This window comes from Rhincodon typus, chromosome 7 (assembly GCF_021869965.1).
Source record: "Rhincodon typus isolate 14 chromosome 7, sRhiTyp1.1, whole genome shotgun sequence".
Classification (NCBI taxonomy): domain Eukaryota; kingdom Metazoa; phylum Chordata; class Chondrichthyes; order Orectolobiformes; family Rhincodontidae; genus Rhincodon; species Rhincodon typus.
The window spans coordinates 4,204,437-4,232,341 of record NC_063338.1 but is presented as its reverse complement, the minus strand read 5'-3'; the positions used below and the strand labels follow the sequence as shown (position 1 = coordinate 4,232,341).

Sequence of the window (27,905 nt, the reverse complement as noted above, 5' to 3'; positions counted from 1 at the left end):
GCCGGGGGGGGGGGCGGGGGGAGAGCGAGAGAACAGACTTTATCTGCCGCTCCCCCTACCTCCTGCATTCAGTCCTGAAGAAGGGTAATGCCCAAAATGTTGACTGCTCCTTTCCTCCAGATGCTGCCTGGCCTGCTGTGTTCTTCCAGCCTCCTGTTTACCTATCTTGGGATTCCAGCACCTGCAGTTCTTTTGTCTCTAGCCAAGATGGATACAGAACTGGCTTAATCATAGGAGATAGAGGTTAGCAGTGGAAGGATGCTTTTCAGAATGGAGGGTTGTGACTTGTGGCGCTCCACAGGGATCAGTGCTGGGACCTCTGTGGTTCGTGGTCTGCATAAATGATTTGGAGGAAAACAGCTCATGAGGCAGCGAGCTCCATATTCCAAATGCCCAGAGTGAACAGATCTCTCCCAAATCCCATTAGATTTACTGGTAGGAGTAAACTCACATGGTCTAATTAGTACGTTTGCAGATGATACAAAGATTGGTGGAATAGTAGATGGTGAGGAGGACTGTCAAAGGACAGAGCAGGATATAGATCAGTTACAGGCATGGGCAGAAAAATGGCAGATCGAGGTTAAACCGGACAAATGAAAGGTGATGCATTTTGGAAGGTCAAGTAGGTGGAAATTATACAGTAAATGGCAGAATCCTGAGGACTTTTGATTTGCAGAGAGATCTGGGTGTGCAGATCTTTGAATGTGGCAGCACAGGTAGATAAGGGGGTAAAATAAGGCCTATGGCATGCTTGCCTTCATTGGCAGGGGCACTGAGTAGAAGGATAGGCACGTTATGCTGCAGCTTGAGAACTTTATGTAGGCACACTTGGAATATTGCATTCTGCTCCAGTCACCACACTACCAGAAGGATGTGGATGCTTTGGAGAAGGTACAGAAAAGGTTTACCAAATTTACCAGCAAATTTTAGCTACGAAGAAAAGTTAGATAGACTGGGTTTGTTTTCAATGGAACGCAGGAGGTTGAGGGGCTACCCAATTGAAGTTTAAATGATTGTGAACAACATGGATAGAATGGAAAGTATGAGGCTTTTTCCCAGTGTGGAGGGGTCAATTACTAGGGAACACATCACTCCGTAGCTAAATAGCCCTGAATAAAGTATCAAATGCTATCAGCTGTCTAACTACTTCAAAGGCAAACTATCCCATGTTCTTTTTAATCTGTCAGATGTTTAACCTCACCACCTCCTCGAAAGCCACTCCACAGCTGTCTCAATTGGATTTCTTCCTTATCTAAAAGGCAGCTCAAATCTCTTGCCATGGTTTCTCTTCCCTCTCCATCATTGGCTCTGGGGTCCTCCATGGACTTATCCTCGAGCTGCCACTTCTCATGCTACCCCATCAGCAACATAATACAAAAATATTCACTTCATGCACTCTGTCAACACCCATCTCTACCTCCTGACCACCTATTTCTGTTCTTCCAAGATTACTGTACTATCTGCTGCTTATGCAGCATTCTCTTAAATGAACATCTGCCTCAGTTCACGAGGCAGCAAGCTCCATTTTCCAACTGCCCTCCGAGTGAAGAGATTTCTCTCGAATCCTGTTAGATGGCAAAGGGTAGTGGGAAACCAGAGGACTGGGAAGCTTAAAGACCAACAGAGGGCATCAAAAAAGAAATAAGGAGGGAGAAGATTAAATATGAGGGTAAGCTAGCCAGTAATATAAAAGGAAGACTGCAAGAGTTTCTTTAGATTATATAAAGGGCAAAAGAGGGGCAAAATGGACATTGGACCACTGGAAAATGACAGTGGAGAGATAGTAGTGGGGAACAAGGAAATGGCTTAGGAACTGAATAATTACTTTGCGTCAGTCTTCACGGTGGAAGACACGAGAAATCTCCCAAAAATTCGAGAGTCAGGGGGCAGAGCGGAGTACGGTGGCCATCACCAAGGAAAAGGTGCTAGTAAAACTGATTGGCTTGAAGGTGGATAAATCACCTGGACCAGATGGACTACACCCCAGAGTTCTAAAGGAGACAGCTGAAGAGATAGTGGAAGCGTTAATCGTGATCTTTCAGGAATTGCTAGAGTCAGGGAGGGTCCAAGAGGACTGGAAAAATCACTAATGTGACACCCCTTTTCAAAAAGGGAGTAAGGCAAAAGACAGAAAAATTACAGGCCGATGAGCCTAACCTCGGGTGTGGGTAAGATTTTGAAGTCTATTGTGAAGATGAGATTTCTGAATATTTGGAAGTGTATGGTAAAGTAGGGCAAAGTCAGCATGGTTTCATCAAGGGGAGGTTGTGCCTGACAAATCTGCTAGAATTCTTTGAGGAGGTAACAAGCAGGGTAGACAGAGGACAGCCAATGGATGTTATCTACCAAGGTGCTGCACAGGAGGCTGCTGAGTAAGATAAGGGCCCGTGGTGTTAGAGGCAAGGTGCTAGCATGGATGAAGATCGGCTGTCTGGCAGAAAGCAGAGAGTGGGGATAAAAGGGTCTTTCTCAGGATGGTAGCTGGTGACAGGTGGTCTTCCGCAAGGGTCAGTGTTGGCACAACAACTTTTCAGTTTATACATTAATGATCTAGATGAAGGAACTGTGGGCATTCTGGCTAAGTTTGCAGACGATACAAAGGTTGGTGGAGGGACAGGTAGTATTGAGGTGGTGGTGAGACTGCAGAAGGATTTGGACAGGTTAGGACAGTGGGCAAAGAAGTGGCAGATGGAGTACAATGTGGGAAAGTGTGAGGTCATGCACTTTGGTAAGTAGAATAAAATAATTGACTATTTTCTAAATGGGGAGAAAATTCAGAAATCTAAAGTACAAAGAGACTTGGGAGTTCTAGTCCAGGATTCTCTCAAGGTAAACTTGCAGGTTGAGTCAGTAGTCAGGAAGGCAAATGCAATGTTGGCATTTATTTTGAGAGGACTTGAATATAAAAGCAGGGATGTACTACTGAGGCTTTAAAAGGCTCTGGTCAGGCCACATGTGGGGTATTGTGTGCAGTTTTGGGCCCCACATCTCAGGAAGGAGGTACTGGGGGGTGGAGCGGGCTCAAAGGAGGTTCATGAGAATTTTCCATTCCTGGGACCACTTAACATATGAGGAAGGTTTGAGGACTCTGGGACTATACTCGTTGGAGTTTAGAAGGATGAGGGGGGGGGATCTAATTGGAACTTACGGAATACTGAAGTGCATACAGAGTGGACGTTGGGAAGATGCTTCCATTGGTAGGAGAGACTAGGACGCCAGGGCACAGCCTTAGAGTAAAGGGAAGACCTATTAGAACGGAGATAAGGAGAAACTTCTTCAGCCAGAGAGTGGTGAATTTATGGAATTCACTGCCACAGAATGCTGTGGAGGCCAGGTCCGTGACTACATTTAAGACTGAGATAAATAGATTCTTGATTGTCAAGGGGATCAAGGGTTACGGGGAGAAAGCAGGAGAATGGGGTTGAGTAACTTATCAGCCATGATTGAATGGCAGAGCAAACTCGATGGGCCAAATGGTCTAATTTCTGCTCCTCTGTCTTATGGTCTTATTAACTGGTAAGAATAAACTCATGTGGGACTATGAAACCTCAACTACATCCTACGCAGCATTCCTTCTAACTTTCTTTACGTGTGGGCCCGAGGTCTGTGCATGGTAGTGACTTCTGCAACAGAAACTACAGTTATAATTGGCATTGGAGTGGCTGTGCACACGTATAACTTAAAGGGAAAATTGATCATACTAAGGGAACAGGAAAAAAAATTAGAATTAATTCATACCCGATTGCCAATATGACGCCTCCGATTTGACATCGGAGATCGGCTATGACTACGGCGGCGCCTATAATCAGGGCTGTAAGACCTGCTTCTGGATCTTCTACGGCGCGAACGAGAGCGTGATCGAGACCTTGAATAACGCCTGCGAGAACTCCTCCGGGATACAGACCTGGTGAATCAATGCAGTGTTAATTCTCGTGCAAGATATAACGAGTGGTTATTCTGAAGAAAGGAGGCAAGACTGCATTCTTTCTTTCGATGTTGAAGAAGAAAAAATTCAAATATATTTGCCTTCCTTGAAGTCTTCAAATATGCCTTTTCAAGTCTCTTTTCAAAATGACAGATATTACAGATGGACATATACCAGATTAAATCCACTCACTCCAGCAGGGATCATAACCTTAAGTCAGCAACATTGTTCCTTGGAATCAGGTTAGCCTTCAATCCAGGTGAAATACAAAATGCATTGCCACTCATTCAGATATACTCAAGTTACAGCACTGTGATGGAGTACTTGGGGGGAATGCTGTGCTCAGACCTGGCATGAAATGTTGAACAGCTTAAGGCATAGAAATGTTTGAGCAGAGTGGCAATCTGACAGTAATTGCTGCACCACAAGAGATCCAGGCCATGATGTCTACTTTTCAGAGACTGGAAATATGTTTCGAAAGTCAGCATTCCCCTGAATTGGATTCAATATAAAGGATCAATCATCATCAAACAGTTTAAATAAAACAAAACTACAGATGCTGGAGGTGTGAAACAAATTGCTGGAGAAATTCAGACAAATTGTCTCTCAGGCCTGCTGCAGTGCTCCAGCAGAGCTGAATAGAAGCTGGAGGAGCAATACCTCATCTTCCACCTAGGTACCTTTCAGTTTTAAGGACTCAACATCAAGTTTAACAATACCAGATTATGAACTCCTCCTTCCTTGTCTATTATCTACTCTCTCAACCCCAGATCCTGTCATGCATTGCCAGGTTACCATAATTAAACTTTTGTTCCTTCACTATAGATCAAATTAGTCAAATAAGATCAGAAGAAATAGGAACAGGAGTAAGCTGTTTGTCCCCTTGAAGCTGCTGCCATTCAACAGAATTATGGTTGGTCTTATATTCATCATGTCCACTTTCCTGCTTTTTCCCCATATCCTTGATTCCACTACTGATCAAGAATCTCAGTTTTAAATATACACACGGAGTGCCCTTACAAATCTCTGCTGCAAGGAGTTCCAGGTACTCTCAACCCGAAGAAAACCTTCCTCCTCCTCTCAGTCTTAAAAAACGATGCCCCTTTATTATGAGACTGTGCCCCCTGGTCCTAGACTCTCCAGCAGGGAACCTTCTAGAGTAGGAAGTCTAACAAAATAAGATGAATAATTAGGAAGTCTAAGATGAACAATTCTACTCTAAGGCATTAATTCTAAGTTTGAGAGATGTCAGGACAGGACAGCTGAATGGAATGTGTAGCTGGTCATATGTGCGGAGTCCTGAATGCTGCCAGTGTCCTAGATGACCAAATGTGCAAGTGTTCCCAACTGCAGAAGCTGGAGCTTCGGGTCTTGGAGCCTGAACAGCAGTTGGAGATAGTGGCACATCCATGAGGCCGAGAACGACATGGATAGCACGTTTAGATAGTCACAAGTCAACTCAAGGGACTAGAGGAAAGAGAATGGGTGACCAAAAGGCAGTCCAGAAAGAACAGGCAGGTAGTGCAGGAGTCTCATGGTATCCCACTCACTAAACAGAATTCCATTTTGGAAGTTGACGAGGGTGCATCAGGAATTCAGGGAGCTAGGCAGTAGGTTAAAAAGCAGGACCTCAGAAGTAATCCAGAGATTACAACCATTGGTGCAACATGCTAGCTAGTTTACAAATAGGACAGATGCATGAGTGGCTCAAGAGATCACACAACAGGGAGTGTTTTGGATTCCTGGATCACTGGGACAGTGTTTTGGAAAAGTGGAACATTTATAATGTGATAGTCTGCACCTGAACCACAATGGAACAAACATCCTTGCAGGTAGGTTTGCTAGAGCTATAGGGAAGAGTTTAAACTAGTCTGGCAGGGGACGGGAACACTGAAGATCCATGAAACACAGATACATCATGCTACAGCAGTGGAAGCAAGTCACAGTGAGTTCAGCTATGTTGAGTGTCAAGAGAGTAAGACAAGGCTGAATAGTCTTTACTTTAATGCCAGGAGTACAATAAGCAAGACTGATGAGTTAATGGCGTGGACTGACACATGGCAGTTGCCACATATCGTTGCCATCACAGAAACGTGGTCTAGGGAAGGGCTGGACTGGCAATTCAACATTCCGGGGTATAGGATCTTCAGGCAAGACAGCGGAGGGTGTAAAAAGGGTAGCACTATTAATTAAGGGAGCAAATACTGCAATAAAGAGATAGACCTTGGAAGGGTCCTCAAATGAAGCTTTGAGAGTAGAACTTAGTAACGTTAAGTGGGCAGCTACTTTACTGGGAGTGTATTATAGGTACCTAAAGAGCAGGAAATGGAGGAGCAAATATGTAGGCAGTTCAGTGCAAGAGTAATAATCAGGCAATTATACTAGGAGTTTCAACTTTCCTAACATAAACCCTTAACACCATGACTAGCCCTGTTTAAGAGGGGTGGATTTCTTGAAATGTGGCCTGGGGAGTATTTTGTGTCAATACATGGAAGGCCAACAAGGGATAGCACAGTGCTGGATCTAGTTCTGGGGAAAGAAGGTAGGCAAATGTTTGATGTGGCAGTGGGGGAATATTTAGGAGATGGCAACCGCAACATATGATTCAAATTTGTTCTGAACAAGGAAAAAGATGGCCTCCAAAAGACAGCTTTAGCCTGGGAGATGGCAGATTTTAGTAAAATAAAGCAGGATCTGGCCACAGTAGACATGGAACGGCTCCTAGGGGCTAAGTCTACAGCAGGGCAGCCTTCAAAGAGACACTGGGGAGACGACAGGTCCAAAGTTCACCATTTAGAGTGAAGTGTAGGAACAACAAATTCAGAGAGCCCTGGATGTCTAGGTCAATCAGGACTGGATGAGGAGAAAGAGTAGGGCTTTTAGCATGTGGTAGACTGACTGAGAGGGTTAAAACACATGGATGCACTTATCCGGGCAAATGGGAAGTATTCGACCACACTCGCTACTTGTGTCTTGTAGATGGTGGACAGGCTTTAGGGAGTCAAGATTATATGGATTTTAGCAAAGCTTTTGACAAGGTCCCACATGGGAGACTTATTGAGAAGGTTAAAGCATGTGGAATTCCGGGAAATTTGATGAGATGAATCACAAACTGGATTAGTGCTAGAACACAAAGGGTAGTGACAGAAGGCTGTTTGACTGGAAGCTGGTGTCCAGCAGTGTCCCACAAGGATCAGTACTGACACATTTATTGTTATATCCATATATTATACACATTTTAACCTGTACAGCTTACCAAAAAAACTTTTTTACTGTTCCATTTCATCAACCATCCAGACAGTTTCTTTCTTCCTTTTCACTACCTGGGATAGGCTAACAATTTGGACCCACCTCCACTTTAAACATTGGGAGAGTTTCATTCTCATAAACATAGAATCCCAATATTGTGGAATCAGGCCTTTCAGCCCATCAGGTCCACACCGAACCTCTGAACAGCATCCTATCCATCCCCACCCCCATACTCTATTCCTGTAACCCTGCATTTGCCATGGCTAATCTACTCAACCTACACATCCATGGACATTGAGCAAATTAGCACAGCCAATCCACCTAATCTGCACATCTTTGGACTATGGAAGCCAGAGCACCAAGAGGAAACCCAAACAGACAGGGAGAATGCACGAACTCCACACAGGTAGTAGCCCAAGCTAGAATCAAGCTCAGGTCCTTGGTGCTGTGAGGCAGCAGTGCTAACTACTGAGCCATTGTGCTGCTCTGTTTTGCTTTCTAGTTTTATTCCAATTCACCTGTACAGCATTTAAAAAACTTGGAGCCCCTCTCAGTTAAGTTGACATTTGTAGATCCTCTGTCACAACAGTCATACAGCATAGAAACAGTTCCTTCTGTCCAACCAGTCCATGCTGAACATAATTGGGACGGCACACTGCCTCAGTGGTTAGCACTGCTGCCACACAGTGCCATTGACCCAGGTTCCACTCCAGCCTCGTGCAAGTGCCTCAGTGGAGTTTGCACACTCTTCCCGTGTCCGCGTAGATTTACGCTGGGTGCTCTGGTTTCCTCCCAGAGTTCAAAGATGTACAGGTTAGAAGAATTGGCCATGCTAAATTATCCATAGTGTTCAGGGATGTATAGGTTAGGTGCATTAGCCACGGGAAATACTGGGACAGGGTCAGGGAATGGGTCTGGATGGGATGCTCTTCCAAGGATCGGTGTGGACTTGTTGGGCCGAATGGCCTATTTCCATACTGTGGGGATTCTACAATTCTAGGCTAATCCCAAACTAAACTAGTCCCACCTGCCTGCTTCTGGCCCATATCCCTCCAAACATTTCCTATTCATTTACTGTTCAAAGTGTCTTTTAAATGTTGTTTCTGTACCCACATCCACTACTTCCTCTGGAAGTTCATTCCAGATGAACCATCCTTTATTTAAAAAATTGCCCAAGTCTTAAAATCTCTCCTCTCACCTTGAAAATGTGCCCTCTAGTCTTGAAATTCCCCAACCCAGGGAAAAGACAACTACCATATCTATCTATAACCCTCATTATTATATAGACTTCTATACCGTCACCTATCAAACTCCGTCACTCCAGTGAAGAGGCCCAGCCTATCTGGCCTTTCTTTATTAATCAAACCTTTCATATCTGGCAACACCCCAGTAAATCTTCTGAACCCTCACCAGTTTAATATCCTGCCTACAACTGGGCAACCAGAACTGGACACTATATTCCAGAAGAGGCCTCACCAATGTCCTGTACAACCTCAACATGACTTCCCAACTCCTATATTCAATGGACTGAGCAATGAAGGCAAGCATGCCAAACATCTTTTTCTGACGAAGGGTCGAGGCCAGAAACGTCAGCCTTTCTGCTCCTATGCTGCTGCTTGGCCTGCTGTGTTCATCCAGCTCTGCACCTTGTTGTCTCTGATTCTCCAGCATCTGCAGTTCCTACTATCTCTGATTCAATCTTTTTAACCACCGTCTGTGTGATGCAAACTTCAAAGAAGCATATACGTGAACCCCTGCCATTAATTGTATAAGCCCTACTCTTGTCTGTACTAAAATGCAATACCTCGCTTTACCCAGATTGAACTCCATCTAGGACCTTTCAGCCTATTGATCCATTTCATCAAGATCCCTTTGTAATCTTTGAAAACCTTCTTTACTGTCCACTATAACACCAACTCTGGTGTCACCCACAAGCTTACTAACTATGCCTTTCATTATTCTCATCCAAATCATTTACATAAATGACAAAAGAGGACCCAGAACCGACCCCTGCGGAACACCGTTGATGACAGGCCTCCAGTCCTAAAAGCAACCCTCCACCACCTGCTAAGCTAATTATGTATCCAATCGGCGATCTCATCCTGAATTCCATATGACCTAACCTTAGTAAGTAGTCTACCATGCGGAACTTTTGTCGAATGCTTTACTGAAGTTAAAGTAAACGTCTACTGCTTTGCCCTCAAACTTTTTGGGAACTTCCTCAAAAACACTGGATCAAGTTTGTGACCCTTTTCCAATATCTATTATAAAACTAATAACTGCTCACCAAACGCTCTACCACTGAAATGTTACACTTGCTCCAATTCACTGCCCAGAACTAAATCCAGCATGGATGAGAAACACATTGATCAGGAAACCAGGCCAGGTGTTAGATTTGGAGGTAGGAGAGCCCTTTGGTGATAGTGACCACAATTCAGTTACGTTTACTTTAGTGATGGAAAGGGATCGATATATAAAGCAGGGCAAGAGTCATAGCTGGGGGAAAGGCAACTATGAGGCGATGAGGCAAGATTTAGGATGCATAGGGTGGAGAAGGAAACTGCAGGGGCTGGGCACAATTGAAATGTGGAGCTTGTTCAAGGAACAGCTACTGCGTGTCCTTGAGAAGTATGTACCTGTCAGGCAGGGAGGAAGTGGTCGAGCGAGGGAACCGTGGTTTACTAAAGAAGTTGAATCTCTTGTCAAGAGGAAGAAGGAGGCTTATGTAGAGATGAGGCGTGAAGGCTCAGTGAGGGCGCTTGAGAGTTACAAGTTAGCCAGGAAGGACCTAAACAGAGAGCTAAGAAGAGCCAGGAGGGGACATGAGAAGTCTTTAGCAGGTAGGATCAAGGAAAATCCTAAAGCTTTCTATATGTATGTCAGGAATAAAAGAATGACTAGAGTAAGATTGGGGCCGGTCAAGGACAGTCGTGGGAAGTTGTGCGTGGAGTCTGAAGAGATAGGAGAGGTGCTAAATGAATATTTTGTCAGTATTCACGCAGGAAAAAGACAATGTAGTTGAGGAGAATACTGAGATACAGGCTATTAGACTGGACGGGATTAAGGTTCATAAGGAGGAGGTGTTAGCAATTCTGGAAGGTGTGAAAATAGATAAGTCCCCTGGGCCGGATGGGATTTATCCTAGGATTCTCTGGGAAGCTAGAGAGGAGATTGCAGAGCCTTTGGCTTTGATCTTTATGTCGTCATTGTCGTCAGGAATAGTGCCAGAAGACTGGAGACTAGCAAATGTCGTCCCCTTGTTCAAGAAGGGGAGTAGAGACAACCCTGGTAATTATAGACCAGTGAGCCTTACTTCGGTTGTGGGTAAAGTGTTGGAAAGGATTATAAGAGATAGGATTTATAATCATCTAGAAAGGAATAATTTGATTAGGGATAGTCAACACGGTTTTGTGAAGGGTAGGTTGTGCCTCACAAACCTTATTGAGTTCTTCAAGAAGGTGACCAAACCGGTGGATGAGGGTAAAGCGGTTGATGTGGTGTATTTGGATTTCAGTAAAGCGTTTGATAAGGTTCCCCATGGTAGGCTATTGCAGAAAATACGGAGGCATGGGATTGAGGGTGATTTAGCGGTTTGGATCAGAAATTGGCTAGCTGTAAGAAGACAGAGGGTGGTGGTTGATGGGAAATGTTCATCCTGGAGTTCAGTTACTAGTGGTGTACCTCAAGGATCTGTTTTGGGGCCACTGCTGTTTGTCATTTTTATAAATGACCTGGATGAGGGCGTAGAAGGATGGGTTAGTAAATTTGCGGATGACATCAAAGTCGGTGGAGTTGTGGGTAGTGCAGAAGGATGTTGTAGGTTACAGAGGGACATAGATAAGCTGCAGAGCTGGGCTGAGAGGTGGCAAATGGAGTTTAATGCGGAAAAGTGTGAGGCGATTCACTTTGGAAGGAGTAACAGGAATACAGAGTACTGGGCTAATGGTAAGATTCTTGGTAGTGTGGAGGAGCAGAAAGATCTCGGTGTCCATGTGCATAGATCACTGAAAGTTGCCACCCAGGTTGATAGCGTTGTTAAGAAGGCGTACAGTATGTTAGGTTTTATTGGTAGAGGGATTGAGTTTTGGAGCCATGAGGTCATGTTGCAGCTGTACAAAACTCTGGTGCGGCCGCACTTGGAGTATTGCGTACAGTTCTGGTCACCGCATTATAGGAAGGATGTGGAAACATTGGAAAGGGTGCAGAGGAGATTTACCAGGATGTTGCCTGGTATGGAGGGAAGGTCTTATGAGGAAAGGCTGAGGGTTTTGAGGCTGTTTTCGTTAGAGAGAAGAAGGTTAAGAGGTGACTTGATAGAGACATACAAGATGATCAGAGGATTAGATAGAGTGGACAGTGGGAGCCTTTTTCCTCGGATGGTGATGGCTAGCACGAGGGGACATAGCTTTAAATTGAGGGGTGATAGATATAGGACAGATGTCAGAGGTAGGTTCTTTACTCAGAGAGTAGTAAGGGCGTGGAATGCCCTGCCTGCAAAAATAGTAGACTCGCCCACTTTAAGGGCATTTAAATGGTCATTGGATAAACATATGGATGATAATGGAATAGTTTAGGTTAGATGGGCTTCAGATTGGTTTTCACAGGTCGGCGCAACATCGAGGGCCGAAGGGCCTGTACTGCGCTGTAATGTTCTATGTTCTACGTCCTTATACACATTTCTGAACTGCCTAGACCGTTCTACTCTTTGCAGTTGTTACTATCCCAGTCTAAGTTGAGATAACTGAACTCCACCATCAGTATCCTCCAGTTCTTGCAACATTTTTCACGTGCCTACAGACAGACTCCTCTATCACCTACTTATTATATAGCTTATACAGCGCAGTAACAGACCATACTGCCTAACCAGCCCATGTACAAGTCAGGATTAAGGCACTTGGACCAGAGCCTGATCCACAATTCAAAGAGATCATGGCTGATCTGATTATTCCACATTCCCATCTATACCCTGATAACCATTCACCTCTTAGCTTATGAAATTAATGCTCCACTGAAATTTCCTACTATTTTTACTCATCTGAAGATATGTATATAACCTTCCATCCCTTTTAGCTTCTTGTTTGACTAGCTTTCCCTTAAAATGTATCTATACTATTCACTTCAACCACTCCCTCAGCAAATGATCCCACTCAACTTCCACAGATTGAGTTTGAGCCCTCAGCATCATCATTCTTTTCTAGCTGGTTAGCATATCACAGATTGTTACAACAAAGGCACCTACTTTTCTCAGGGCATCATGTTTGTGTCAGCCTCTGCAAAATTTAGCCCCCTGCACATTCACTCTTTAGATGTCTATTCAATTTCCTACTGGATGCCACAATTGAACCATCTCCATCGGGTGTGTATTGCAGATCCTAACCACACCTGCATGTGCAAGTTTTCTTCTCATGTCACTTGATTCTTTTGCCATTCACCTAAATAGGTGTCTTCCAATTCCGGACTTCTAGGGACAGTTTCTGTCTGAACCCCTCAGTTTTTAACATTGCTATCAAATCTCTTCTCAACCTTCTCTTCTCCAAGGAGAAGCCCAGATTTTCCAATTTATCCATATTACCGAAGCCTTTCATCCCTGGAAACATTCCTGCAAAATTTTTAAGAACTCAACGCTCATGCCTTCACATCCTTTCTAAAGCATAGGGCACGGAATTGAACACAACACTTCAATGGAGGCCAAGTACAAGTTTTACAAAGTTTGCCTTATTATCATTGGTTTTTTGTTAAATACACTTTGTTCCTACATAACCATAGGGTTCTTTGTACTTTTTAACCACTTTCTCAAGCTTTCCTTCCCTTTGTGCACATATCTTCAAATCTCTCTGCCCCGTCATTTAATCAAAATGACAAATCCTGTCCTGCTCTTCTCCACCATTCCAGAATACCTTGTCAAATGGCTAATGCAAGGCAAGCAATTATATGACTTGGTAGAAGTTTTCTCCAAGCTCTACCATATGTGGACTTCCTTAACGAACACCAGCAACAGGTGCTGCACTGGAGTACAAGAGGGACAGATTCTGGACCACAGTGACAAAAAACACAAACACCAGCTAAAGCTTCAAAATAAAGCAGGAACTCACCTGGATTTGGATCTCGAACGAGATCGAGACTTGGACCTGGAGCGTCTTGATCCGTCCCTGGAACGGGAACGATCAGGAGAATTTTCTGGAGACTGGCTGGCAGACTTGCCAGATCCATGTGGACTCCCACTTGGTGATTTAGAAGGAGAACGTGAATCCTATATGCAAAGATAATTGTGTTAAATTTTACTAGTCTAAAAGCTGGTTCTACTAACTAAAGTATCATCTGATTAAACGTTTATAAGTATCTGAAATGGAATAAACAGGCAACCTAACTTGTATCCCAGTTTAGCCTGTGCAGTTTCAATTAGGATTGCTCAGGCATTAAATACTTTCCTAGAATGCACTAACAGCCCTAGTGGGTATTTGTCTACCTTCGTTTGTACAGTGCATGCATTTTTCGTTTAGTACAATATACAGGTACGGGCTTACGTTAGCTGAACGATTTGAGTGAATTCATTAAGATATCATAATTCAATCCAAAATTATAAGTTCTGATATGTAAAAGTAGTCAAGAAGCTAAACTTGTCTTCATGCTCACTTAATTTAACCAAATTTCACTCAAAATATGAAGCACCTTGGGTGAAGTTTCACTCAAGGAGTCAGAAGACTACCGCAAGCCCCGCACGTACACATAAACAGACTAGAAATTACTTAGCGTAGTGCTTTCTGATTCCAGATACTTCTGATCTTAACTTCATTCTATTTCTTTTCTTCATTCTTCAGTTTCAAATTCTCACTTGGTTCATCTTCCCACTTCACACACTGCACACATTCTATTTGTGGGACTTCGTGTCTTTTTTTTTTAGCATGCATTCTTTTTTTTCCCCAATTCAGCTTCACTTATTCCTGAGCTTCAATTATTACACAAAACTTGTCAATTGACTTCTTCCACATTTCTTTTCTTCATGAACATTAACCTTAACAAAAAAAGAACAGGATGAGGCATGTAATTGCAGAGAAAACCTGTGCTGAGATTAGCCAATTACCAGTGAAAATTTTCATCAACGATTCTCATCTGCAACAACTGTAGTTATAGGAAATAAAACTATGCCAGCTAGCTGACACTAGTAACAGCAATAGGCAGGATTATTAACTAAGCAACAAGGGCTAAAACTCAAGTACTCAGTTACAAACTCAGTGACCCAAAATTCTCATACTTGAAGGTCTGCAACTGCAATAATTAAACTTTGCAACGGTATCACCTCAGCTATTGCTCTGATGTGGTTTGCATCTCACCAATCACTCATTTCCCAGCAGAACTATCTTAGAATGGGCTTCCCCACACCAGTTGTCAACATTACTCTGGTCAGCAAGTATGAGGTACAACTCTAGCTGAATTATGACACATGAACCGGATTGACTGGCAACTCAGATTCTGTCTCGAACTTGCAACTTGGGGTCAAGTGCTCCTACATGAACTCGAACCTCATGCCAGTATACATAAGCAAAATGGTCAGATGTAAACATATCGGGGAACTGATACTCACCATTTCCTAATTTCCTACCCCATTTGTTTCTTACCTGGAGACACACACAATGCTGAAATGTTAAAAACCCGTTAGCCACAGTTTAAGCTGAAGAAAGATAACTCATTTCAGCTGGACAGATTATTCATTGAAATGGATCTTCATGGCACCAACAGAGAAAGCCTGTGTCACTCCCTCTCAGCATTCACCTTGGAATTAACTGGTCACTGAAGAGACAGCTTAGAAAAACACGGATCATGCAGTCCAATATTGACTGTAGTGGTCATAGGGTAAATTGATGCAACCTTTTCACCATCATAAACTAAGGACAAATTTAGCACATCTCCAAAGCCTTCACCCTGTATAGGTTTGCCCTATTTTCTTACTTGCACAGTCAAGATTTCATATCTGTGCAGAATTCTGTGAATGAAAAACACAAGAAAATAGTTGTATATTAAATTTTTGTTTGGAAGTTAGATAACCAACTTGAAACATTAATTTTACTTCAGCCATGTATGTTGTGTTGGAAGCCTCTGGACAGTGTGCCAGAGAAGAGGTTGATGAATAAATTAACTGAAATGAGTTGACTTCTTCACACTAGGGGACTAGATACTCACTCTTGAAACAATTGTTTGATCTGAACAAAATGAAGTTCATGGAGTTTGATCAGACCCAATTTCATCCAAAGATGGTTCCCAGGGAGGGAAGGTGAGTGTGAATGAAAATCAATACATTGGGCCAGCTTGAATTCCACTGTTTTAATCTTAGGACCACCTAGAAAAGCAGCCCAACTTCAGATCAGTTTGGATTTCAGGCCCATATTTTCATTTATTCCAATCGGTAAAACATAGGCATGGATCAGCTTATTGACTTGTCTGGCAAAACCAGCAAGGACCATCACTGTAAACTTCTTTAAACTGACCAAAATACAACGAACAAAAATTCGGTTTACCAAAAAAAAACACATCATAGGCCATAAGGATTGGCTTGTAAACAGCCACGCTAAGCCTAGATTTGATCAGAGTACACATCAAATACAAACTCTCTTTCTTTAGAGTTATAACACAAAGGCAAAATACTGCAGATGCTGGAAATCTGAAATAAAAATAGAATATACTTGAAGACTCAGCAGCACAGGCACAAGTACGAAGAGAGAAAGAGATAGATAATTAATGATTCAGATCAATCACCTTTCAGTAAAGTCAACGACCTGAAAACTTAACCAGACTGCTCTCTCTCCACAGATGGTGCCTGACTGGCCAAGTATTTCTAGCATTTTCTGTTTTTATTATAGCTGATAACAAACTGGATATAAACTACCTATCACCTTTCAATGGGCAAGTTAATTGTATGAGTAGTATTAGTGGGTTTTGCTGATGTTTCTGATTTGATGGGTAAAGCCTTCTAACAGATGGTGAATTGCTTGAATATTAAAGAAGCAGTTAAACCACAGCAGACTTTAAGCTGTTAAAAAAAACTTTCACAATTTGCAGGGTGGTTTTGTGGTGTGATGGTAATGACCATACTTTTGGGGCAGGAGGTCCAGGTTAAAGTCCCACATGTTCCTGATGTGTTGAATGACATCTCTGAACAGGTTGGTTAGAAATCTCAGTTTAGTTCGTTTTGATCCAGTATTAGGAAGCTGTGCCAACATTTAACTAATGTGTTGCACATAGCAAACGTGGCCACATAAAACTGTTTCTTGGCTTAAGCGTATACCAATATTAGCCAGAAAACAAACCGTCAACATTGCCGGTGTTGTCTAACTTTTCTGACCATAGGAATAGGAGTAGGCCCTTCAGCCCTATTCCCCCAGTCAGTGAGAACATGGCTGATCTGTGGCCCATACCCCTTAATAACTTTGCTTCTCAAAAATTGATCTCAGATTTAAAATGAACAGCTGATCCAAAATCCACCGCCATTTGTGGAGGAATTCCAACATCTACTATCCTTTGTGTAAAGTACACCTGAATGGCCTGGTTCTAATTCTTAGATTATGTCACCTACTTCCAAGACCATACTGCTGTGGTGGGTTTGGTCAAAGCACAGCAGCACATGGTTAACCATTCAAGCCTATGTAGTAACAGAAATATAGGGATAGTAAGAGTTTCATGTGAAAATAAGACATGCCAAGGTCAGGCAGAAAACACATTTTAGTTTTTTGTTTCCATGTTTGTTTAGATCTTATTAGCAAATCAAAATGAATCCACTGCCTTGCTATGCCAACCACTATCTGGCATGCCTGTCATTCAAATTGGTCAGGTGTGCGCTTTTTTGTCATTGCTGATCCACAGGAAATTTAATAAGAGGCCACAGGAGTTAGATCAGATAACCTTCAAACAGTCTAAGCTATTGCTTAAAACAACAGAACTAAGCAACAAAACAGCAGTTCCAATCACCACTTTGTTAAATATTAACCAAACACTTCTACAAGCTTCTGTATAACAAGCAGGCTATTTGGAAATGCACCCCACTTTAAATATGAAGAGATCAGCTGAGTATCATGCAGGTAGGTAGTCTGCTTACGTGTAGAGTGCAAAGCTGTTTCTGATAAGAGGACAAGTACAAGAAGCTGACAGTACATTCTATAAGTGGACACTGCATGCTGGTTTGCCCAACCAACCTATCTGGTGTTAGGTTTATTTTTAGTATTGGCAATTGTTACGCCAATTTCAAATAAACTAAAGTGTGATTGGACTGAATTGACATGCAAAGCATTAACAAATATTAAAACTTTGAAATTATTCCCTTCAGAATCTGATTTTGAAAAACTAGATTGTTTGCCTATGGTTTTCACAAACTAAAATGAGATGATGAATATTAATACAAAGCTCAATGACTGAATGACTAGTTACCTCAGCTGACACTTTGAGGTTGCTGACCTTGCTGCTGTTAAAATGCTTAGAAATCTGCAATGAAACTCGCTTGATTTGTTTTTGCAAACTAAACTTCACTTGAATTACCCAAATCATTAATTATATCAAAATGTTTCGAAAGGTTACAATACAAGGAGCCTGTTTAATAAGATAGGTAGGATATCGTATTATGACAACATGATTTATTACTGAAACAAGATGGTAAGGTAGGGATGGCATGTCAACATTCTCTCTCATCATAAGGTTTTCAGAGAGGGCAGAGTGGTGGACTGTCAAGAATTGGATAAAGAAACAAGTACAGCATTGAGAAGGAATTATAAGCCATGAAATGAAGAGCAGAAAGAGGGCTGTTACACCACTGGGAGTGTACAACAGACCACATGCCAAAAAAAACAAAAAGTCAGGCAAGACAGAAGAACAAGTACATAGGCAAGGTGCAAAGATATGCAGAGCAATCAGGCAGTAAATAGTACATTTCAACAACTCGAATATTCAACTGTGATAATAGGTACGTCAAGTTCTTAATGCATTCAGGGGAGCTATTTTGAACTGGGAAAAAGTGGCAGTTCTGAACTTACTTTGAGGGAATGGTGGAAGAGTACCAATGGGATAGTATTTTGATAGTTGTCATGGTTCAGATAGATACAATATAATTACAGAAAAGAATAAATAGTCAGCTAACAATAAATATTTCAAAACATTTTAAATATGGAAATTCACATTTTTGCTGAGTCAAGGTGTAATTTGGCAAAATTGTACTTTAAACACTATTAAAAGTATCAAAAGTAGTGGCATTTAAAGAGATAGAAGGGCTTCAAAATAAATACGGTCCCTTCAAAGGACGGGACTCAAATTCAGACCTCCCTTGAGAGGAACGTTCAACAGCATAAAAATTAGGATAAGTCAAAGAGCAAAAAACTTACATCAGATCCTGAGAGCTCATTACTGCCAAAGACACTTGCTAAATATCTAAAAATTATTCTGGGCATGGAGGTGGATTGACATGATCATGGTTCATGGGGGCTACATATCAGTCTTCATGAAAGAAGTGGACAATGAAGTCCCTGTACATGTTTGCAAAATATTGGATTGGATAAATATAGCAAAAGGGGAAACAGTAAGAGCTTTAGCATCTCAAAGTAGATAAAGATGTCAGGGGCCAAGAGAATGACGGAAATAACAAAGACTGTGGCTTTCATTTACATGCTGCTGGAAGACTGCTCTCTATTAAGGGAGGAAGGGAAAGCCCCAATCAGAAACAGACAGCCCAGTTAACCCAAGTTCTGTTGAAATTCTTAGTAAAATTCTGTTACAGCACAGATCATCATTCAGAAAGGAAAAATAAACAATATGGATTTGCTATGAGGAAATAGTGCCTGACTAACCTGGTATAATCTTTTGAGAAGGCAACAAGAAAGGCCAATGAAACAGATACCCATGTAGCCATATCCATACAATTTTCAGCAAAACTTAACAAAAAGCCATATGATACACTGTTCGGAAAATGAACAGCTCACGGAATCCAAGGGTAAACTGTGGATCAAAAGTTGTCTCAGGGACAGAAAGTTAATGGTCAGTGGGTTTTCCAATGCAGAAAGGCTGTTTGCAGTGAGGTTCCTCAGTACTCGGTTCACTGCTTTTTGCGATGTCTCAGTGATTCAGCCTTAATGTCAACAGTATAATTAAGAAATTTGCAAACACATCTGGACGAAGAAAGTTGAAAAATGTTCAGATATCAAAGGCTGGTCAGGTCGACAGGATTTGAATTGGATTTGCCATTTTTCTAAGTGTCAAGTAATGCACCTGGGGAGTGCAAATAAAGCAAAGGAATTCATAATAAAAAGTCAGATAATCAAATGTCAAAGAATAGAGAGCTCAGAGTGCATTCCTACCTGCCCACCTTGACAGATAGGTGGACACGGGTAGTTAAGATGCCAAATAGGACAACGCCCCTCACTAAACAATGAACCAGAATATATCACAAGGACACAATCTTTGTACTACATAAAGCGCTAGCTAAGCCACAGCTAGATTACTTCATGCAGTTCCTGTCACCACACATTACAAGGAGGATGTGATTATACTGGAGAAGGTACCATGTAGATTTACAAGCAAGAAATTAAGAGAAGGATTAGAGGGGAGTGCAGGAGATTATTCTCCCCAAAGGGGAAAGTGCAACAGAGACATAAATAAATACTCCTTTCATGTGAAAGATACCTGGACATTCATTTCAAGTCAGTCATAAAGCAGTGAAACAGACCCTTTGGTCCAACCTGTCTATGCCGTGTCGAACCTACAAGGCTACTTACCAATCGGGATGAATACAATAATTCTTTTCCAGTCAGTACAGACACAATGGGTCACATTACCTTATTTCACACTGTGAAGGTTGCATGTTTTTTCAAGGAGGAGACAATTTCCCTTTGTCACAATCACAGCTGTTAAAATCACAAGTGATACCCTGTTTAGTACTGTGGTAGGGGTTCAAAGACAAAGTTCTGGGGAAGATGTGAAAGGGTTTGAGAGGGGGCAACAGCTTCAAGGCCCCTAAAGGAAAAGAAGTTGGAGCAAGGCCTTTCAAAAATGAAGGAATTGAGGGCTAGTTTTATAAAAGAGTGCTGATAACAGATTTGAAACAGCATGAGTGAGAACTAATTTCAGTAATGCCAGCTAAAATGACCACCTAAAAATGAAGACTGGTAATCAGCATTATTGCAAATAGGTTTGAGGGAGGAGACACGCCTCAAGATTAACTAGGAGAAAGCCTGAGGTGAGACAAGGGAGAAAGATCAACTTCACTACAAAAGCAGAGGAAGCCTTAGAGGACTGGCTCATTTACTTCCCTTGAGCAAACACAATGTTCGTAGAATCATAGAATCCCTACAGTGTGGAAACAGGCCCTTCGGCCCAACAGGTCCACACTAAACCTCAGACATCCCACCCAGACCCATTCCTATACCCCACCTAATCTACACATCCCTGAACACTAAGGGCAATTTAGCATGGCCAATCCACCTACCCTGCACATCTTTGGACTGTGGGAGGAAACCGGAGGAAACCCACGCAGACACGGGAAGAATGCACAAACTCCACAAAGACAGTTGCCCGAGGGTGGAATTGAACTCAGGTCCCTGGTGCTGAGAGGCAGCAGTGCTAACCATTGAGCCACCGTGCCACCCCTCCAGTAAATTGTGAAAAGTGTTGTTACCTCCAGTAAATGAGGAAGAATGACATTTTCTTTAACTTTAAACAGAATATCTGAGAAACTGACATGGAGTTGGACTGGATCAGCTACACCAGGTTATAATCCAACAGGTTTATTTGAAAACACAAGCTTTCGGAGCCTCACTCCTCCTTCAGGTGTTGGAGAGAGAGATGGGTCAGACACAGAATTTATAAGTAAAAGATCAAAGGGCCACACAACTGATCAGGGTGTATTAAACAAACCTAAGATGTTGTTATATCTTTAATCAGTTTGAAAGTTTTAACTGATTTTCCCAAAATTTCTTTCAAGTCACTACCCTGAGGGACCTAAAGCTTTTATCAGTGTAAAAAAGAGGTGACGTTTTAGGTCAGATAATGCATGTTAAGTGCCAAATAACAGTGCAGAGTTAAAGGAACACAGCAGGCCAGGCAGCATCAAAAGAGCAGGAAAGCTGACGTTTCAGGTCAGGACTTCAGAAAATTTCTGAAGGAGGGTCCCGATCCGAAACGTCAGCTTTCCTGCTCTTCTGATGCTGCCTGGCCTGCCATGTTTCTCCAGCTCCACACTGTTATCTCAGACTCCAGCATCGGCAGTTCTTACTATCTGTAAGAAGTGTGAGGCCTTGTTTAGAATCTATTAGTGTCTTGGTTCACAACCAGACTGGTTTTAGTTCTAAAGTAGGAATTTATAAAATGCCACATTGACTGACAGATTCTAAACAAGGCCTCACACCTAACATGCACTGTGATCTAAAACGTCACCTCTTCTTTCCACTGATAAAACTTTTAGTTCTCTCAGGGCCGTGACTTGAAAGAAAAATCTGGGGATTTACGTATACATATTAATCAATTAAAACCTTCGAACTGATTAAAGATTTATTGGCTTCTTAGGTTTGTTAAGTACATCCTCAGTGGTGTGACCCTTTGATCTTGTATTTATAAATTCCATGCCTGATGCCACCTCTCTCTCTAGCACCTGAAGGAGCAAGGCTCTGAAAACTTGTTTTCAAATAAACCTGTTGGACTATAACTTGGTGTCGTGTGATTTCTGACCTTGAGAAACTGATGTCACCTCTGTATGCTGAGGAACTTAAACTGTTGAATTCTCCATTGAAGAATTGTTTTCTCCTTTTCTCAACACATTGTCTACACAATTCCAAAATGTTTTCTATCAACATCAATTACTGGAGATAGAAGTATATATCCCATTGCAGATAAAAGCCTCAAATATATTGTATCTATCTCCAGTGCAGACAACAGTTTTCTTATACACGTATCCTCTTGTTAAAAAACCACATTTACCAGTAACTTTTAAAATGTATATTTCAGTCATTGTTGAAAGATTTTGATTAGCAATTATCAGGGACAGAGGCATTTGCTATTGTCTGCTGCACATATTTAGCATTATGCCAATGTCTTAATTCAGATTACCACACTAGGTGCAGAAAAATCCTAATTCTTTATTTTAATTGTCTCAAATATTAAGTAGCCATGGTTGCTCATGTCAGGGTGAAGATTATGGTCTTGGTAGGGAAAGACAACACATTCCTTGAGATTTGAAGGCAGAAGTGAAAATGTGGCTATTTAACAAAAGCAAGGATAAGCTGTACAGGACCAGGAACTGAAATCAATTCCAAAAACTGCACGTTGATTCACATAAGTCATCCTTTCTCCTTGTGACATGACCGACGACTGATTCTGTCCAGCTTTCTTCATTTCCTGATTGTTATAAACTAATCACCTCAATCCCTCATTGGATTTAAAGATGAAGTGCTTTAAATGTGATAGAAGTCTCTTTGCAGACAATTCCTAACACTTCAATTTTCAGCACCTTGGTTTTATTTCAGATTTTCTTTTTATATACACAAAACTCAACATCCACCCCATCCACATTTTTCCCCTCTATTTATGGAACGTGCACTCTGGTTACATTCTTCCAAAATGCTCAAAAATGGTCAATCATCTGACTGTATCCTCTCACTAATATGCAAGTGACAAAGTAGAGGAAAAAAAAACTTAAGGATTCCCTAACTATCACAGTCGATCTCTTCAAATAATATCTCACAAGTACAAGCATATCCTTTCCTCTGACAATAAAAGCATAAAATCTAGGAACGTATCACACTAAGTAACATGAATGACTTCATAGCTTTGTGCACTTCAATGAGACAGAAGAATAGACAATATTCTGGAATGTGGTAACTGAATGTGGTAGCTTGCAGAATGCAATAAAACACACTGGTAAAGGGGTCTGTGCAATAAACACAGAATTTGACTTAGGCATTATAAATCAGCAGCTGATTCTGACAAAGAGTCCAATACACTGTCCATAAAATGAGCGCACCAAATAATGGTTTTGCACAGATCAGATAGTTTGAAAGAAAAAGGTGGCTGACACTGCAGACAAACTTTCATTAAATTCAGATTTCATCAGTTCTAACAGAGTTCCATCTATACACATCAATATTTCATTCCCAGATGACAGCCAATCCACTGTATGCTTCCACCATTTTCTATTTTCGAAGATTTCCAGCATTTGTATTATTAATGAAAGATTACAAGCAGAGCAATCAGGTTCAAATTTGAATTGTTTGTAGTCCAGTATCAGTACTGAAATCATTCCATGCACATTCTTAAACTGCACTCTACAAGTGCTGAATAATATTGATTTTGAACCAGGATTCAGGCAATTTGCCCATGTGTCACTGAACAGGATTACCTCAAAGAAACAAAATTTAATTAACTCAACTAAGTGGCTTTGGTGTGTAAATAATCATTAATAGCCACATATTTCAATAATCAAAAAGTACAAATACTGAAAACCTTAAAATTATAATCAACCTATAGCACAGTATGTAAATAAAAATAACGAACCTTTAATGCTTCTATCTTCTTTTTGTCTTGGGACTCTTCCCTCATCAATGTCAGTGACACTACTAATAAACGTAAAATAACAGGTGCTCTGACAAACACTTTAGGGAGAGTGCCAACATTTTTTAAGCCTCTCTAAATGCAGGATAACAAAAAAAAACAAACTTCCAGTCATACAACAAACAGGGTCTGACCAAAATTAGATCATGCTCAGTGGGCCAAGAATACAAAGAAGGACTTTGCAACCATATTCTGGAGCATTCATACAACTGTTGGGTTTGCTGTTGATTCACAAGTCAAATTTTCAAAGCAATACGTTTAGAAGGAATTACAAAGGACTGCTTTAAATCAGATAACTTTTTGGTTTATAGTTATTTGGAATAGTGGCTACCCAAGTGCCAAGTTGCTGTCAGGGCAATGTAGCACGATGAGGTTATTTAAAAAGGAAGCAAAACATCGACTTGCAACAGCAAAAAAAAAAAGCCAATGTTACAAATTCCTAATCTTGACCTATACTGCTTTGTGAAAAAGGGGGTGAGCAGAATGTAAGCATCTTCCCAAGCGTGGGGAAGTTCCCTTACAGCAGAGATCAACTCTTCACAAAAGCATGAAAAGACACAGAAGCCCCAGAGAAAAATGGGCAACTGCTACTCTTAAATGGAAAGTATTAATGCTGAGCCCTAGTATCTTACTTACAGTTTGGAACTCCCTCCCCCTTGTCTTCTATTGTCGGTAGCTTCGGTTAAATACCACCAGGGTTTTGGGAAAAGGGGGTTAAAGAGAAAAATATTCGCATAGTGATTTGGTAAAATACATTTGTCAGTAAAACTCATGGCAACTGCTCCTTGCAGCAGATATGGTATTACACAGCTTTAGTATTAAAAATGTTAAAGATTACAAGCTGCAGTGTTTGGTAAATGTGATACGTGGCACACTAAACCCAAGTTACCTGATTTCAGACTAAATAAATTCAAATCTGTATAACTTTAATTCTGTAGCCCTCCCCCAGCTTTATTTCTGACAAAGAACTACTTCGTATGTGCAGGGCATGAACAAAAACAGTGAAGAAAATTCATACCAAGCCATTACATTAATTGGATTAAATTATATATGCAACATAGACAAGGTACAGTAATATAGTGTTGAAAATTCTACAGGTGGGAGAAAATACCAAGTTATATAAATTTGAGCACTTAAATTTCTCTGCAGACTGACAACTTAATTAAAACTTGAATGCCTAATTTCCTGACTCCCACAAGCTATATTCACCGTCTGTCAACATCTTTTACTTCCACTGCCTGACAGTAAGGTTCCGTACCACCCACCCCCACCCCAAAAAAAAAGTCAACTGCAGAAGCAGGCGTGGATGTAGAAGAACTAATGAAAGAAGATATTGTTAAGGCTTGGCACAAACTCTACATGTAAACCCTGAATGTACTGCAGAAAGTCCTGTCCCCACAAAATAAAAATACACAGAACAAGCTGCAGTTCTGTGTTTAAATTCCCACTCAGGAGCCCCCATTTGAAGAGTAGTGTATATTTCCAGCGTTGTCCGGTTTCTCAGATTTCCAGAACTCTTCCAAGTCCCTCCTCAAGCCCTTTGCTCCACCAACCTGCAAATTATAACTCATAGCAAGCATTCCCAGGGGGCAAAGGAAGTAGATCATGGACAGCCCCGAGACTCTGCAACCAGAAAGGTGCATTAAATGGCCCTTTGCTGCACAATGTGCATGCTGCAGGCAGGTGGATCATGACTACTGGGGTGGGGGAAAAGCATGTTCCACATGCCACATTCCAAGCATAGACTCACACAAAACAGACTAAAGTAACCAGCCTCAACACACACACCTCCTGGGTTTAAATAAAAAACAGACACCCAAATTAAAAGCGTGCGAATTATCAAATGCTTGCACCCAGTAAAAAGAATTCCCTCTTTAACGGTTTTACGGTTCAACCCACAGCAGGTGGACTGCGGAGGTTTCAAGAAGGTAGTTCACCATCACCTTCTCAAGGGCAACTAGGGACGAACAATAAATGCTGATCCAGCCAACGACGCCCACATCCCACAAAATGAATTAAAAGAATGGTGGGAGAGGGGGGCCCATCACAGCTACCGGAAGGAGCAGTGCTGAAGTGTTACTTCCCCTTATCATTGCCAGCAGCACAGAGCCAATCGGAGCGCGGCACAGCACCGCCTCTCCCGCTCATTGGTGGGTACGAGGTTGACAGGCTGCGCGGGCCGCGAACGGCATCGCCGCAAGGAGGAAAAGAGGAGGAACGGCGTGCGCGGTCATTGGCCGTGCTGGCAGACGGCGGAGCCAATGGCGCTGAAAGGGAAGGCGGGACCCTCGGGAAAGGGAGGGGGGCCTTGTCCAGAACCTTCTGTGCGAGGAAGAACATCACCCCAAAGAAAACACATAAACACACAGAAAGAGAGAGACACTGGAAGAGAGAGAGCATATCTCGACAAAAACTCACCCTTTCGACGTAGGTTTGTTCTTCGGTGTCGCTCATGTCGGCGGCTGTGAAAACCAAACGCTTCAAAGTATTTCAAGATGAGAGGAGGAGGGAAGGAAGGTGGGGATGAATAAGAGAATGGGGCTGGGGTGAGTGGGGAAGCGGGAGGGGGGAAAAAAAAACAAAAGCTGCGAGCGCGAGAGCTACCAACCGCCGCCGCCACCTACCTCGAGCTCTGCGCTTACAGGAAGTGACGACGGCCCACACAACGCACTTCCTGCGCCGCGCTTGTTGCTATGCCTAGTTGTTGTTGTTGTTGTTATGGCGGCGGTGGGTAGATGCACCGGAGTGGACTAGTCTGCCTGTCAGCTCTCGGATAAATTGTACGCTGTGGTGTCTCTTTGTACCACAGGAAATGTATTTGCCTACCCACACCTCCTCCTTATAAATGCCCATAGACAGTGAGTAAAGGGAGGCAATTCGGCTGGGAAGGGCATCGCAGCTGAACCCAACACTCCACAAAGCGATGCGGACACGCACAAAATATTCAGCGTCTGAATGGTATCACGAAGGTGTGTCATCTGAACTGTTAACTTGTGTAGGATCGTTGGCTGGGCATCTCTTTTCTAGACTTTTGGAATGAGCGCTTCACGAGATTTAAAACAAAACACTGCAGAAAACAAGGACAAGCTGTTCGAATGAAGACACCAGCTCTACAAAAATGTGCAGAGCTGGATGAACACAGCAGGCCAAGCAGCATCATAGGAGCAGAGAGGCTGACGTTTCGGGCTTAGACCCTTCATCAGAAAAGGGGGAGGGGAAGGGGGTTTTGAAATAAATAGGGAGAGAGTGGGAGGCGGATAGAAGAGAGGATAGGTGGAGAGGAAACAAACAGGTCGAAGAGGCGGGGATGGAGCCAGGAAAGGTGAGTGTAGGTAGGCAGTTAGGAAGGGGATAGGTCAGTCCAGGGAGGATGGACAGGTCAAGGGGGCGGGATGAGGTTGGTCGGTAGGAGATGGAGGTGCGGCTTGAGGTGGGAGGAGGGGATAGGTGGGAGGAAGAACAGGTTAGGGAGGCAGGGACGAGCTGGACTGGTTTTGGGATGCGGTGGGGGGAGGGGAGATTTTAAAACTTGTGAAATCCACATTGATACCATTGGGCTGCAGGGTTCCCAAGCGGAATATGAGTTGCTGTTCCTGCAACCTTCGGGTGGCATCGTTGTGGCACTGCAGGAGGCCCAGGATGGACATGTCGTCTGAGGAATGGGAGGGGGAGTTGAAATGGTTCCTGACTGGGAGGTGCAGTTGTTTATTGCGAACCAAGCGTAGGTGTTCTGCAAAGCGGTCCCCGAGTCTCCGCTTGGTTTCCCCGATGTAGAGGAAGCCACACCGGGTACAGCGGTACCCGCATGGGCCCAAGCTACGCCTGCCTCTGTAGGTTACGTAGAACAATCCCTCTTCCGTACCTACACCGGCCCTAAACCCCACCTCTTCCTCCGTTACATTGATGACTGTATCGGCGCCACCTCGTGCTCCCACGAGGAGCTCGAACAGTTCATACACTTCACTAACACCTTCCACCCCAACCTTAAGTTTACCTGGACCATCTCTAACACCTCTCTCCCCTTCCTGGACCTCTCTGTCTCCATATCAGGCAACCACCTAGAAACCGATATTTATTTCAAGCCCACCGACTCCCACAGCTACCTAGAATACTCCTCCTCCCACCCACCTTCCTGCAAAAATGCTATCCCCTATTCCCA

At 42.5% G+C, this 27,905-nt stretch overlaps 1 protein-coding gene across 8 annotated transcripts in view; it reads right to left on the bottom strand.

Moving 5' to 3' along the window:
* tra2b (transformer 2 beta homolog) overlaps positions 1–26,395 on the bottom strand; it is a 39,239-nt gene extending 12,844 nt beyond the window's left edge. For 3 of the 8 annotated variants that reach the window (XM_048599499.1, XM_048599500.1, XM_048599506.1), the window contains exons 1-5: positions 26,165–26,395; positions 24,383–24,422; positions 23,690–23,751; positions 13,267–13,424; positions 3,739–3,904 (exon numbers count right to left, since the gene is read on the bottom strand). In XM_048599499.1, the coding sequence (XP_048455456.1) occupies positions 3,739–3,904; positions 13,267–13,424; positions 23,690–23,751; positions 24,383–24,422; positions 26,165–26,200 (462 nt within the window). In that variant the 5' untranslated portion in view covers positions 26,201–26,395. The remainder of the gene's footprint in view (positions 1–3,738; positions 3,905–13,266; positions 13,425–23,689; positions 23,752–24,382; positions 24,423–26,164) is intronic. The other 5 variants (XM_048599501.1, XM_048599503.1, XM_020510793.2 and 2 more) reach the window with 3 other exon arrangements.
* Between the last annotated feature and the right edge of the window lie 1,510 nt (positions 26,396–27,905).